The 16,348-nt window shown below is 29.7% G+C and overlaps 1 protein-coding gene across 5 annotated transcripts in view; it reads left to right on the forward strand.

Moving 5' to 3' along the window:
• Positions 1-16,348, forward strand: part of LOC118192081 (uncharacterized) — a 177,589-nt gene that overhangs the window by 100,778 nt on the left and 60,463 nt on the right. For all 5 annotated transcript variants that reach the window (XM_085806738.1, XM_085806737.1, XM_035362982.2 and 2 more), the window contains exons 2-7: positions 2,184-2,239; positions 2,328-2,383; positions 8,169-8,303; positions 10,232-10,308; positions 10,404-10,491; positions 12,925-13,032. In XM_085806738.1, coding sequence (XP_085662864.1) covers positions 2,212-2,239; positions 2,328-2,383; positions 8,169-8,303; positions 10,232-10,308; positions 10,404-10,491; positions 12,925-13,032 — 492 coding nt within the window. In that variant the 5' untranslated portion in view covers positions 2,184-2,211. The remainder of the gene's footprint in view (positions 1-2,183; positions 2,240-2,327; positions 2,384-8,168; positions 8,304-10,231; positions 10,309-10,403; positions 10,492-12,924; positions 13,033-16,348) is intronic.

The raw sequence follows: 16,348 nt of genomic DNA on the forward strand, positions 1-16,348 counted from the left end.
CATCTGCTTGGTTTTGATGGTCGTGCTGCTACCCATAAGCCTTTGATCACAAAATCCAACCGCGCTGCTCGGTTAATGTGGTGCAAAGCACATCGAAATTTGACCGTAGATCAGTGGAAACGGGTTCTTTAGAGTGACGAATCAAGGTTCACCCTTTACCGTTCGGATGGCAGGGTCTGGGTCTGGCGTCTACCCGGAGAACGTCTCCTGCCAGAATGCAATGTGCCAACAGTCAAGTTCGGCGAAGGTGGAGTTATGGTCTGGGGGTGTTTCTCCTGGTATGGGCTGGGACCCTTGGTCCCCATTCATGGTAACCTCAACTCCGATGCCTACTGCACTATTTTGGATGACAATGTGCTTCCTACGTTGTGCCAGTTTTACGGGTTGGACCCCTGTTACTTTCAGGACGATAACGCCAGTTGTCATGTTTCGATGTTAACCAAGGCTTGGTATGGTGCCAATGGAGTTCATCGAATGGACTGGCCTGCCCAGAGTCCAGACCTGAACCCTATCGAGAACCTCTCGGACGAGTTGCATCCCCGAATTCAGGGGTACCCGTGCAAAATCGGTGAAGGAACTTCTATGTCTTCTAAAAACGGGGGGAAGAAAATACCACTAGCTGTCATACACAGACTTGTGGAAAGTATGCCCCGGAGGGTCCACGCTGTAATTACCTCTCGTGGAAGCTCTACCAACTATTGATTTTGAATATAGTTAGTTTTTCTTTTCTATCACAGGTGTCCAAATACTTATTAGTAGTCAGTGTAGTATCTTAATTATTGCCGAATCAGAGAAGGATCTGAACTTGCCGAAATTTTGCGCATGAAATTGTTAAATAACTGCATATAATCTTTCTGAAAAATTGCTATTTTAAGAATTAGAAGAATACCTCAGCTTGAAATTTAAAATTGATCGAAACCCAATTTTAAATGAGATTAATTTTTAACAGTAAAAAAAAAAAAAAAAAAAAAAAAAAAAAAAAAAAAAAAAAAAAATCAACATTTTTTAGCAGAGCAGTATAGATTTGCGAAATATTTTTGCTGCTTTTAGAAAATACACCCATTTCATATTTTTGGAAATACATACAACACAACATTTTTCTAAAATTAAGGCTAATCTAAATTTGCAACTTTGAAACATGAAAAACTGGGGAGTTTTCACGTAACATGGTGACGCGATTTCAGAGAAATTGCATATTGGTAAGTCAAATACATAATTAGCTAATTACAACATGATTTTAATGCAATATGTATGAAATTAAAATCTAAAATATTAAATTAGGTACTGGTCAATTTGAATTTTAGAATTCTGTAATTTCCCTTCTCTTTTTGAAACAGAGAAGGATATATTTTATCTCTCAAAATGCTTTTAAATACGATAAAAATAAAATCAGCGTTATACCATTTATAAATGTGAATAAAAATTAAATGTAACTATTTATCAATTAAACATAAATAGTTACATTTAATTTTTATTCAATAGTTTTCATAAAATGCTTTGCAAATCTATAAAATACATTAAAACACTTCAGACAGAATAAAAAGTAATCAGAAAGATTAGCGTGGAAATCGTTTGGAAAAACAATGGGATTTGAATAGTTTTAAGATTTGCTAAGAAAGGACAATATTGTTGCCTTAGCTTTTTTTTAAGGATTTGTTACCAGCTTTTCTTCATAACATTTTCCCTTTTTTTTAATTACCTTTACTTAGTTTTTAATATCTTGGTACTTTACATGTTGTCATGGAAGATGGTGGAGATATCATTGAAGTTATGCTAATCGTTCCTAGAGGAAATGATACCTCTTTATTTGTTCGACCGGCTTCGTTTTTGCGTTTCGTAGAAAAAGATTCCATAACTTTGGAAATAATCCACTGCTTGCTGTTCTCTTGCTGCTGAAGCATTATTTAGACCATGCTTAAAAAGCACTGTTTAAGCATCCTAAAAGAATCTTTTAATAATCTAAAAATCTTTTAATATGCAGTTGCAGTTTGAAAGATTAATTGAAGAACATGTAGTTTTCATTGGGAATTCGAAATAATTTTTACATTGTGATTTTGTTTAAAATTTATTAAAAGTAATTCTGAATTTCTTCCTTCTGTCCCTGTGATAATTGCAGTATTCTTATAAATATGGATTTCATGCTAAAAACTGGCAGGTTTTAAAAGTGATTTTTTTCTTTCCAGTCCCTCTCCTCTTCATCTGCCAGATGCAATGGAACTTGGTTCATCATCTCAAACAGGTATGGTTTTATTATTATGGATTTCAGTTTATATGACCTGCTGTTTCATATTGTGTATATTTAATAAAGCATATATATTCCTTTCTAGGTCATTTATCACCTATTCAGGGGACTCTCACACGTACTGTAAGGGAATATGAGCAGGTATATATCAATCTTTCATTAAAATACTCTCTGTATTTAAAGTTTTTGGGGAACTCTGTGTAGGTATTTTTAATGTATCAAATGTTTTTAACTTCCAGCACTTGACAAATATCCTGTATGTGTACTGAATTTTTCTGTTTATATTTTGATGTGCTGAATATCTTTTTAATGTTGAATGTCGTCTACTGCACTATTCAGTTAAATTAAGCATAATAAATTCAAACCCTAATTATAATTAAAATATATTTTGAGTGCGTGATGTTGAAATATTGAAATTAAAACTCTAAGATAAGAATTCAAAATTTTTATACTTGAAAAGTATTTAATTTCTACAATATAATAATGATTACATAAAGTATATAATTTCTTTCAAGAAGTTCTAAATGAAATTCATTTATGAGAATTGGTTTGAAAAATCAAATGCAAAATTTTAAATATCAAATTAACAGTCAGTTTAAAATATAGATCATTTGAATAATATTCTCTTTCAGCATATTTTTCAATGTTTTTTAAATAAAAATCATTCATTGAATAAACCTGTATGCATTTGGTAGAGTGCACTGCGCCAAAAAAAGGGGGGGACAGTTCTATATCTCCTCTTCTACTGCTCCGATTGACGAAATTCAAATTGCGTTCTTCATGTCTCGAAAGCGCGACTAAGGATATATATTAGATTTATATATAGCTCTATAACATAGTTATTTTGACATGAAATCGGACTTTTTCTGAACTAGTATGCCAATTTTTTCCATATTTCGATTCTACGACTCAATTTATGCATAAATATGAAATTTTGTAAAATTTGGTGCGAAATTTACGGAGAAGTTCACAAATTTATGTTGGCACTTTTTTTCTTCAGTTTGCGCCAAAAGTAGTTAGTTCACTTGATGAACTTCTTAATATATTGCAACCTATTTTCCTTTCTCGTGAGCGGAAAAAAAAAGTCGCAATCTTTCCTTTTTTCAATTAATGTTCTTTATATTATATTTTTAATTATAATTCTTATTATCATAAGCAATTTTTTTCTTTTTCGAATTTCATTTTAATTGTTTAAGTTGCATGGTTTCTTTCAAATAACTGTTTTAAAAATTTCTATTTACCCATTCAAACTGTGTAATTTAAATGAAATGTGCATCGTTTATTTTCTTTCAAATAGTTTTCTTTATAATTTTTTTTTTGTCATCGTTATTATTTTAGGTAATTTTTAAATTTGTAGACTTTTATTTTAATTGTTTGTGTTGCATTGTCTCTTCAGATAATTGTTTTAAAATTTTCTATTTATTCATTCGAACTGAGCATTTTAAATATATTTATTAATATAAATTTTCCAGGATTTTATTTTATGTATTTGAATTGCGGTTCTTTCGGAAGAATATGTTGTGTCGCAAACTACTATGCATCTGAAAACTGAATATATTAAAAGAGAAAATACAGTAAAGCACAGTTAACGTGTCTTTCAATGTTCTGTTCAGAAAAGATTATAAATGAGAAAGATGTATAACCAACATTTTAACTTAGGGCAACTTGCATATATTGCTTTAAATAGCTTTAACGTTGTGCTCATTGCAATTTTATCATCCTACATTTAGTTTCCTAAAATATTATTCATATTTTAGTCAAATATTTTATTTTTAAAATTGCAAGAATCAAATATCATAATATTAAAAAGTTTTAAATAAAAAAATTACTAAATTTTATGCAAATTAATTTTTTTCTTAATGGCTTGCTCTTTTTTTTCAATCATTCTGCAAGTATATTAAAAAGCATCCAACTTTTCAAAACATCTTGGTATTTAAACATTCATTTTAAATAAAGTTCTTGCCTTCCATTTCAGAAAGGCCCACAAATGGCCGAGCGGTAAAGTTGCTGAATACAGGTACAGGTAGTTCGCTCTGGGGTTTGAATCCCAGCGAACAGGCTGGTTGCGTGGGCGTTTTTGTGGTTTTTCTCAATGTAATGTGTATGCCAGCTGGTTTCCCTTAGAAAGTTCTTCACGAAGGCATCCTTCCTTTTAGGCAGATAGCCCTGCTTTGCCGTAACTTAATAATCCAATTCAATCCATTTCATCAGTATTTGGTCAGAGCCTTTATCAGTCTTTAGAGGCTAAGCATTTTGAAGGCATGAGTTGAAAGGAAAGACTGGTTTCATCAAGAGGGAAAACATCTTTAGGTGACATCCACATACATCACTGGATAAATTCCTGAATATTCAAATAATTCGACTAAGAAATTATGGGATTCTCCGTTTATGATGATATGATGTTCTATAACATAATTTATACAAACATATAGTCAAAAACTAGTTGCTCTTCACTTTAATCTGCAATGATATCATTTTTGTCTTTTCCATTAGTACAAGCTCAGTTGATGGTATTTGCTGGTGTACGTGTCCAAGTGTTTTCTCCTTGAACACCCAAATTCCTTCTGAAAGTATATTCAAAAGCATCCAAATTCTGAAATCATCCGTATTTTGAAAGTATATTCAAAAGCATCCAAATTTTGGAACACCTTGGTATTTCTGACAGCCAAATTCCCCTTCAAATTTTTGCTTACTTTTCTCCCTAATTTTCTGTTTTCGTTCTACATTTATTTTCAGTGCTCACCACAAGAAAATTGACATTTTTTGATTGTTACACTTCCATAAATTTTGCATTCTTGTCAATTTTTTAAAAAATATCAATTATATCAACTGTGTTTCAGTTGAAGACAGCTTTTCATTTTCTAGGCATTTTAACTATAAGTAAAGTTTAAAACAAAGTCCAAAGGATAAATATTTTAATTAAAAGATTTTTTTTTTTTTTTTTTTTTTTTTTTTTTTTTTTTTTTGCTAAATGACAAAGAAATAAAACAGTCCAGCAGTGTTTATTCTGTGCCACTGAGTAACCCGATTATTATATCGGCTACAAACAATCTAAATCATATTAAAGATCATGTTTTTTATACAATCTATAACACAAGGGAAAATTAGCTACTTAAAACATTCTTTCGAAGAGGATAATATAAACATTTATACTTATATATATAATTTTTAAAGCTGGGACATGACCCAAACTGTCAACATTCTGTTTGTTTAAAAACATTGTGAAAATAAACATCAAACGAACTTCACAGTTTTAGATAATTCAGTTTAAATGTAGTTAAGGTAAAGTAGCAGACGATAACACGGCAAAGGTAAAAATTTACTCTTTTAAAAAAAAGGGGTGTTAAAAATTTGAATAATATCATCTATAATAAAAAAATAGCTTTTCATATAGTATTAATAAATATTTATTATGTATCATTGAACGAAAAATTTTCATATAATTAATTCTCCGTAAAAAATTATTTGAAATTTAAGGTTGAAAATAGCTGTGACAATTCACTGTAACAAAAATCCATACCAAATTTCAAAATGTGAAAATATGGTAAATTTATGTATATCTTAGAAAATTTTGAATAAAAAACTCTAATTTTTTGCAGGTATGCTTAGAACTACACCTACTTTAAGATGATGGTAAAAATGTTATAGGTTATAATTCAAAATTTTTTTCGAAAAATTTATAAAAATTATTTAAAAATAGAAATTAAAAAAATAAAACATAAAATTGGCTGAATTTTATTTGTAATGAACCTAAATTTCAAAATAGGAAAGGAAAAATCAAAATAGTTTAATAAAAAAGAGATATTAATAAATAGTATATGCCAAATTCAATTAACATCGAGGAGCTAAAATTTTGAGAGCTAATTTTTTTAAAACTACTTGTACGATTTTTACAAAACTTGGCAGTCTCGCATAATTTGAGTCATAGAATCGAAATGTATAAAAAAAATTGGTATGTTATTTAAAAAAAGTCCGATTTTGTGTCAAAATACCTATGTTAAATAGTGCTATATATAAATCTAATACAGTCAAAAGTCGTTAATTCAGACACCCATAGTCCAAACCTCAAAGCTGCAAACTTTCTGTGCATGCGTCATGTTGACGCATGCGCATAGGCGGTTACGCATGCGCGTAAGACCTTTACGGCTACGAATATGCGTGTGCGCATGCGCATAATACGTTTACGCATGCACGTTTAACGTACAATGGATGGTATAAGCTAAGGTAAAATTATCTAATTCAGTTAATGTTGCAGATTGCATTGTTCCTTAATCTAATTGGGTCCGGCTTATTATTTTTTGCAGACTGTTAGAGCAATTTTATAAAAGTAAGCTTGAACCTTCGATTGTCGAATAGAATTTCCGATATATATTTACTAATATGTAAAGGATCTACAAAGCGAAAGTATGTTTCGAAGTACATTAAACAAAAAGTGGAATTGCTGCAAAAAATGAATAAGTGCATATCCTTTGTTTCTCTAACCATTCCAAAATCTGTTTATCAATTTCACGCTGCTCTACGGCAGGGGGTGGGGAAACGCTGCGGCGCTCAATGAATTGGAAGTTGATCTGTCAGCACTATCCTTATCTTCAGGGCAGATGTTTTTATTTTATTTGGCTTATAATTCCTTACTAAATGTAATATTTCATCTCGATGTACTACGTCTTTGATATGATTTAAATCAAATTCCTCATCATTATAATTCGCTTCCGATAGTGAAGAAAGTGACACAAAGGTTATTAAAAACTAAAAAATTTCGATTGACAAATTAGTCGGTATTCTCGACACAGCAATTATAGGACTTGAACAGCGGAACTTTGTAACTGAAAAAAAATTATGTCTGTTTATAGAATTAAAGAGAAAGTATTATCACATAAAACGAAGCAACTTACATTGAAAGAAATGTTTAATAAAGTAAACAAATAAATATTAAGCTTTTTCTTTTTTGTAAATTTTGATACCCTTTAGATCATAATTGCTCTTTTTTTCATAAATTATGGTTTTTATAATTTCTGCATGCCATCTTACTAGATTTAAACTGATGATCTATAATCCAGAAAAATCGATAATCCGGAATTGCCCAAGTCCCGACGAGTCCGGATTAACGACTTTTGACTGTATATATCCTAAGTCACGCTTTTGAGACATGAAAAACGCAATTTAATTTTTATTGATAGGCCTAGTAGAATGGAAGATATAGAACTGCGCCCTTTTTTTGTGCAGTGTACATTTTTATCGAGACACTATTAGCCTGAGACTGGAATCATTTTGTAAAATAACAGTACAATATATAAGTTTTGAAATTAAAGCTTTTTGAAGTTTAATTACAAATTTGCTTAATTTGTGTTTTTAGATAATGAATACATAGTTGAAATTTAATGCTACAAAATTACATGATATATATGTGAATTGCACTGGTATTTAATTAAGCAATTAAATCTTATTCATGTTTATCTTCCAATAAAATTTTTTGTTGCTATCGCAATTTATCATTTATTTGAAAATTCTGTGGAAATATTTTATACCTTCATAGGATTTATTCCACTCGACCAAGCTTTAATTTATGGAAGTTTATTATTTTGTAGTTAATTAATTATTTCGGTTCTTAAATTGGAAATGAAATAAAAATTGTTCTCTATTGAATTAGCATAAGCTCTGAATTTGAAGATGAAGGGATAATGAACATAAAACAAGAAAAATGTATTGCATTTAAAGTAATGTAGTTATGTTGCTGAAAAATTGGGCTAAGATAGCATTATACCTTTTCGTATATTTTTCAGCTTTATAAATTTTACGATTTTTTTTTTCTTTTTTATATATGCTTTATTCTACTAACAATAAAAAGTTTTGCACTTCTGTATATTTTTGGTTGAGATTTTACCTTTGCTGTTATTATAATATGTATAATAATAAATTTTCCTTGCAGACAATAGATGAACTGAAAAAAGAAAATTTTGAGTTAAAGTTGCGGATATATTTAATAGAAGAAGATGTAGCTAAACACTATCGTAGGATCAATGCTCCTGATTCTGATGATAAGAATGCTAGTAATGTTCATGTGGTATGTACAGATTTGTAAATGATTATTTAAATTAGTAAAATAATTTTTAACTTAACTGTTACAATAAACAGAAAGGTTAAACTTTGGTATTTTTGTAGGTATACAATACATATACTCTGCTAAAGATGCAAAATTAATAAGTTGATATTATTTATATTTATAAATTACTAGAGTTTGGTCTTTCTAGTAAAACAGAAAAACTAAGCAAAACACTTGCTTGGGTAAAAGTCAAGAATTCAAAAATTTCTTATATAATTTTGGGATAAACTATTCAAGTCATGTAATATTTGTTTGTTAATAGTATGAAAAATGATTTAGTGAAAAAGTGCGTCCATTTGTCTTCATAAACAAGCTTTTTTCCTTTAAAAGTAGCAAAACATGCTTTTTTACAGAAATATTAGCTTTCAAGACCTCAAGGTATTAGACCTCAAGCTTTCAAAATTTCTATCAAGCTCATTTATTTAGAGTTACCTGTAGCAGAAGTCTCAGATTATATGCGTGCCAAATGCACAATCCTAATACTGCTGATGGATTGGAAACTTTTTTTAACAAAATATGTATTATTTTAAATAAATTTTAAGTTTTGTTTATTAAGCATTTATCAAAACATACATAAATAATAATAATAACAACATTGAGTAGAGAAGAAAATAAAATCTATATTTATTTTCTGTGTGAAATCTAAAGTTTGGTAACTGCAAAACATTTTTGTTAGTTACATCTTGTAATTCAAATATACTAACAGCTGAATATTGAATTCTTAGACTGGCATTTCTTTAAAATAATTCTAATATGTTTAATTAATCATTAAATAATTTAATTTAGATTAAAAATAAAGAAATGATAAAAACTATTGAAGCTTTCAGAGAAAATGTACCTTGTAATAAAAAAGAGAATAAAGATCCACAATTTAGTCTCTTTTTCTAATTTATTAAATTTTACATGTAAATAAAAGATTAATATGTTTACATGTAAATAATTATAAACTTTTGTATTTCTTACTGCACTTTGACGCTTGATGGCATTTGAATTTTGATAAAGTTTGTAGTCTTGAAAGAAATTACTAAATATTATTATCATCACAGATTGCTGATTTTTTTTGTTACTAATTTTCAACTGTAAAAGAAAAAAGATGTTCACATATAAATATATTCCCAAACAAAATGTTTATTCTTAGTGCAAAACTTTGTAACCAAGTTTCTTAATTTTTTGAAAAGTATGAATTAAAGTTATAAAATCCCTAACTTCAAATCTTTTAATAAGATTGATATCACACTGTAAATTAATTAGCACTGTTTCTATATTTTCTAGTGTATTATTCATGCTGTTTTTAATAGAAATGAAAATAATATAAACTCAGACAGATGTACAGATAACAGAAATCTTGAAATCTTTGCAGCACCAACTTTGCAACAAAAACATAATTGAAATGTCTCTGAAGGCCACATAAAATTGCTTTAGTGACTGCATGTGACTGGCGAGCTGCCAGTTTGAGACTACTGACCTATTGAATGACAGCCTTTTTGTTCAATAGTATTCCTGTCTTCCAAAAGATAAATTTAAACAACTTTGATTATACTGCTAGGAGTTGTTTTTCATTGGTGTAAATTTTGTTTACTTGCCTCATGCATTAAAAAAATTCCATTAAATCTTTAGAAATAAAAGTGTCTAATAATTAGTGATGACAAAGTATATAAATTTAGCATAATTATAGATTAAAATTTGCTATGCTATGATCTAATTTTGTTTTTCTTCCCTCTCCTTTTTTATCACTTTTAAGAGGCTTATGGCATACAGTGTTTATGTGTTTTAAAAATTTATTAATGCAGTGATAAATATAATGCAGTTTTGCTGTAATCTTTTTTAAAATTTATTTATTTTTAATTTTTCAATTGATTAAAATCTTTTTGTATTTCTTTTCTATTTAGGCTGTGGATCTAAAAGTAGAAACAGAAAGTTTGCGCAATGAATTGAATGAAAAGAACAAGCTTCTTCAAGATGCATTGTAAATTTCAATATATATTTTCCTTAGTAAATATCTTTATCAGTTGTTTATAAATTAGTTGTTTTCCTTATTTTGCATATTGATAATTTTTTAAGGGACCAAGCTGAGAAGTATGCATCTGATTTGAAAGAGTTGCAGGATGAATATGTTCAATTACAAGCACAATTTTCTTCATTTACTGAGGTATATTTATATGTAATTTTATCATACCTAAATAGTTAATGCTGTTTTGCTATCACTTTATAATTTAGACAGTATCTCATTCTTTATTTTCTTTTATGCAATAATTTCATCTATTGTTGTGATAATTTTTAAGTAAATATTTTGTTGATAGTGTTGGTTTATTTCCATTCTCATAACATTGTCAATGGAGTTTTCAAATTGTAAGAACTGGAAATGATTCAAAGAATGCAGAATAAGTATAGACTAGAGCATGGGTATAAAAGAATGAATTTCTGAAATTCGTGTTGCATGTAATCTGATTATAATTTTCAGATGTGATTCTTAAAAAGATAACATCTCATGCTTTTGATCATGCATTTTATTTTGCACATTGGTTTCTAAGCTGTTTTAAAACTGTCTTTACAATTTTGCCTCCTCATAAACTCTATTATTTTTTTTTTTTTTTTTTATTTTTTTTATTTATTTTTTTTTTTTTTAAGGGCGGGAGGACGTATAACATCTTAATGAAGTCCTTTTTTTTTTTTTTTTAATTTAAAAGGTTTTTATACTTTTAAATACAATTTTTATTTAACCCATAGCTTGTGATGCTGATTTCGTGGAAAAGTTCCCATTATACCATAGTACAAATATAGAAATTTGTACACAAAATACTGAAATAAAATCTACCATCTAGATTAGTGCTGCTTGATTTTCATTCCTGCATTTCCTCTTCTCACATGAGACAAGAGAGCCATCCCATGTGTTTTTTCCTTTTATACCTCCCCCCCCAATCCATATGTATAGGTAAGGTAGGTAATGTTTATGTTTCAAAAATTTGGTATTGAGTTTTCAGGGAATAAGCATGAATTACGATTCCTGCAATACATATTTACTATTTTTATAGTGATAGTTGTCTGTGTGATCTCTTTTTGTACTTGAAGTGCCATAATAATTTTGAATGAAAAACTGAAAAATGGTACTTCATTTAAGCCCATAACAGTTTTCAATGAAAAACTAAATATTAAAATGTAACCCAAAACTTTGCAATTTTCATATTAAAAATTTTTATATCAATGGAGAAAACATATTAATTTTTGGCTGAAATGGATAAACCAGAAGTCATAATTAATTGAAGCTCTGAATAGATTTTCGTCAAAAATATATTATGATATAATCCAATATTTCTCAAATTTGGTATTTAAAACTTGTATATGCATATACGAGTAGAATGCATCCAAGAAAAAGCAATTTTTACATATGGTCAATTATGCCTAATAAAATGTAATATGCAGTGTCATATTACAGACTTTTCAATTAACTAAATTTTGTTTACTAATGGTCAGTCAGAAGTGATACTTACTGAAAGCTTGTTGTGTAAAGTGTGTAATTGGCAGGAGGTTATGTGCTGGCAACATCAGATTTTTTTCAAGTGCTATAATCTACATATACTACATATTTTGATTTTATTTGGATTTATCCAAAATAATTTGGGTTTTATATTTTATTCCCCCTTCCCTTTTTCATTTATGTACTATATTTGTGTTAAAGTTTAATAAAGATATTACTGGATTTTCTTTAAATATTCCCTTACAGTTTAGAGCAGGGGTTACTGAACCCTTTATTCCCCATGCCACTGCTAGAAGTTCATTCCCCCCTCCTTTCCAAAACTTGAAAATTACATTTGCATTGATTTAGATTATTTTTAATGTGTTTTAGTAACTAAACAACAAAAAAGTGTAGAAAATTTTGATAAATACCAAAATTCAAATAAAGGTATTATGAAAAGGAGGAGGGTGCTATTGCTTTTTTGACTATAGTTTTTTGAAAGCATCCATTATTATGCATTTATTATTCTATAGCTGTTATTTGGTTTTTATTACTTTACTGGCTATTGTTTTACTTTGCTGTTTATATAAGTCTGAACTTTTAATATGGAATGTCATTGGTATGTTTTTTATGTCCCTAACAGATGCCATATCATCTACTTTTTTATATGCATAGATTTCGAGTACTTCCATATGTAACAGTTTTAGCATTTTAGAGAAAACAGTCTTTAAGAATTCTAAGTGATTATGATTCTCATATGCTCTTTATATATATAAGAGAATTGTAAATCATATAAATTCATTTTGGCATGTGTAATGTATTTTCTGAGCGTTGTTTTAAAGAGAGAAAGTAATTATATTTTTCATTTAATTTATTGAGAACATGGTAGAAAAATAAAATTTATCAAGAAATCATACATATTTCTGAGGCAGATAATTTTTTAAATGTCTTTTAATTTTGGCATTAATAAATAATTAGGATTTTTCTGATGAAAAGATATGAATTCATAATGTTATGTGCATAATATAGTTATTACATTATTCTGTAATGTCGTATATGTTATGTTCAAAAGTTATTCTTTTCAGTACATAATAATTCTTTTTGATACATATTCAAAACATTTTGCAGGGTCCATCGCTACAAGATCTTGAATTACTAGAGGATAAAAAAGAAAATCTTCTGAAAGAAACAGAATATCTGAAAGGCCTACTTTCTGAGAAAGATAAGGAAGTAGAAGTATGAACATCCACTTATTTTGTATTACTAGTTGTACTCTGTTTGGAGACAGGGTATTTATCCATTTGAATGTTTTAAATTTCATTAATAGTTATATAACATAAAGCTTTTATTGATTTCAAACAATTCTAATGCCTATGATGAATATTTTTAATGTAACAAAACAACACTGTATTTATGTAAATTGGCTTATCTTCCATTTTTTTTAAAATTTGAATGAATAATGTGGCTTTTTAATTAAATACTGGAAAATTTATATTTTGTAAATTCTGAATATTTATGATTAGCCATTATAAAATTTAGAAGCACAGAAGTGATGATGCCTTTTTTTATTAGATAGTCAGAATATGACAAATTGCACTTGCAAGCTTTTATAATTAGGCTTATGACTGAGACATGCCAAAATTTCTAATATAAAAATATAGAATGTTGCATGTGTACATGTGTAATATGTGTGCTAAAGAGCCAGGGAGACTAGAATGCAGATGAGCTTTTATAAAGCAATATTTACTATGCATGTAAATGGTTATTACTGTTCTGCTAAGTATTTAAATGGGTGTACCAGTTTTTTCCCTCTTTCAGAGTGTGTATATGTGTGCCTATTAATTTACACATACACATAGGCTGATTGAAAAGTTTAAAGTGATAATTTTATTCGGAATCAGCTGATTCTGTGTTGGATTCCGTACTTTTCCCCATCTATAGAGTCCTTCACATTAAATTATATTTATGGAGAATTTTATGAATGATTCAAGAACATGAAATAGTCTGTTTTATGTCATCCCTTTCAGCACTGAGACTGTGGTATTTTTAACAACCGTATCTTGAGAAAACTCTTTCCATGCAGTTATGTTGAAGACAACCAGAAATCATTTTATGCTAGTTTGTGCTGTATAGGGGCATTCTAATTTTGTATGATTGCTTTTAAGCAGTGTTGCCAATACTATAACAGCAACATGCAGTCAGGCATTGTTGAGCAAAATCCATCCTTTCCCTCATAGCGGCATGAAAAGCGCCTTTTAGGATGTAACAGGCATTGTTTACTGTCAGCACATGAGTTGACAATATTGATTTGTAGCAGTTGTCTGCTGGAACATGCTTTATTGATCATTTACATACTATTTCCTGTGAAGTCGCTCCACTGTTGAAATGCAGATGCATAACCATTTCACCCCATGTGTATGACATGGTGCTTCATTACCACATTTTGGAACGTTTAATATAAACCTCCTACTCTGTTTTCACAGAAAAGTCTTTGTCATTTGCAACTAGTTACAGCTAGCCAGGTGTTTCACTGTGACCAGTACTGAAAGTTATAGCTGTCTAACTGCAGGTCAGATGTTTTGATCCACGATATTCACAAAGCCAGGAAAGAAAAATGGCAAACTTTTCAGTGAGCTGTTAATTGTGCAAGCGTGTGTATGCATACTTATGCAAAACAGAGTATGTTGCCTTTCATGACTGGATACCCATAGAAAATTGTTTTGCTGGAATTAGTGTGATGTCACTTTAATGCATTTGTTGCTATCACATTCAAGGCGAAACATTTTTCAAAGTTTCAGTAGATGTCTGTAAGTATTTTCTTGTATTCTCACTGTAACAGGCAAGTATTTCTGTCCAGATTTGTGTCAGTTTGGTCTGGCTGTTGACCAGTGGTTTTCTCAATGTTTGTTTCCACTGAGTGAAGGGCTGGGTGCTGGCTAGTTCGTTCAATCCCATTTCCTCGAATCATTTGGTTATGATTTTAGCCTTATGAAATGGTTGAATTATTGTAAATAAAATTAATTTTAAAAGCATAATTTTGAGTTATTTGGAGCAATGAATACTTATTTTTTAGCACAATAAAGGTGCAGTATGCTTGATATGTCACTGGAACATGGCTGCTTCATCAGAATGAAACATCAAGTGACATTAATTGCCTCTCAGGCTGAGTGAGCTCTCTGATATATAGTGCAACAGGATAATAATGCAAGCTGCAATCTTGAGGAAGCTGATGAGACCAATTATTTGGTAGGCAAAGGAATAATTAATAGAATTATCAAATAAAATGATCTTAATAGCAATCAAGTATCAAACAGAAAATTCATGAAAGACTGCTTAATCATACTATTTGCGTCTAGTGCATATTTAACTGTAGGTCAAGATATAAAAAACAATTTTTTCACATCATTGGTACAAAAGGAATAAAGCATTTTAGTTAGGTTTGTGGAAACTGTATCATTAAAAGCTTCAAACTCTACTGCTTTTACAGTTTAGTGCTGTAAAGTTTTATCTTAGCATATGAAACTGACAGCAAAGCACTGTAGAGCAGCATTCGGCAACTGGTAGTCCGCAGACCACTGGTGGTTTGTGAAACCTTTTTGATGGTCTGCAGAAAAATTCTGAAATTATTTATATTTTTATGAAGATTCAGTTTAAAAAATGAGGAGTAACAAAACTGTTGGGTAGAGGCGAGCAAAGTTTTTTTCTGAAGCACATGCATATTAATTATGTTGGCACAGCTGTCTCCCCACACATCCGTCATTCGAGTGTATGGAGATGGTGAGATAATATATGCTGTGTGATGGTCAATATAATTTGTGGTGTGATCTTTTTATTCATTGTTCGTGTAAATAAAATGTGTTGTCCTACGATGGCTTCTTTACTCTAAATATGGTCCTCTGAACAGCAAATGGTAGCAGAGCATGGTTATATCAAGAAGAATTGGATATAAAATACCAAGTACAAACCGAAACTGTCTTAGTGGAAGCCAAAAATGGAGAAGTAGAACGTTCCTGAATTAACTGGCAAGAAGTATTTTATCTGGGCATTGAAAATTAAAGCTGCCTTATCACTGAAAAGACTTGACTTATTAATTTCGACTACAGAACCAGAAAACTTAGACGAGAAAGATGAAAGATTGTGGAATGAAAAAAACGCTGATGCCATATCGTATATAAAACTTTCACTATCGGATCAACAGGTGCTTGAGTTCTCCGCAGAAGAGAATGAAAAAATTCTTTGGGAGAAAATAAAATCAACATTTACGGGGCAAGTCGAAAATCGAAAAATAGATGCTGGTAATGAGTTAAAAAATTTAGAAATGAAGTTGCATGAGTCGGCTAATGATTATATTGCAAGAGCGAGAGGAATAGCTACTAAGGGCCAATCGCTAGGACTAAAAGTATCTCCTCGGGAAATTGGTGTTTTTCACAGTCCATGGATCAAAATCATGCTAGGACAACAAAAACCTATTATGAAATATGGATTATACATTTTTTTTTTAAATTTTAGCTACTACTTTTAGCAAAATACTTCTGAATTTAGTGAGTTTTTA

This window comes from Stegodyphus dumicola, chromosome 12, assembly GCF_044657685.1.
Source record: "Stegodyphus dumicola isolate Sdum_Otavi_A_Nest chromosome 12, ASM4465768v1".
Lineage (NCBI taxonomy): Eukaryota > Metazoa > Arthropoda > Arachnida > Araneae > Eresidae > Stegodyphus > Stegodyphus dumicola.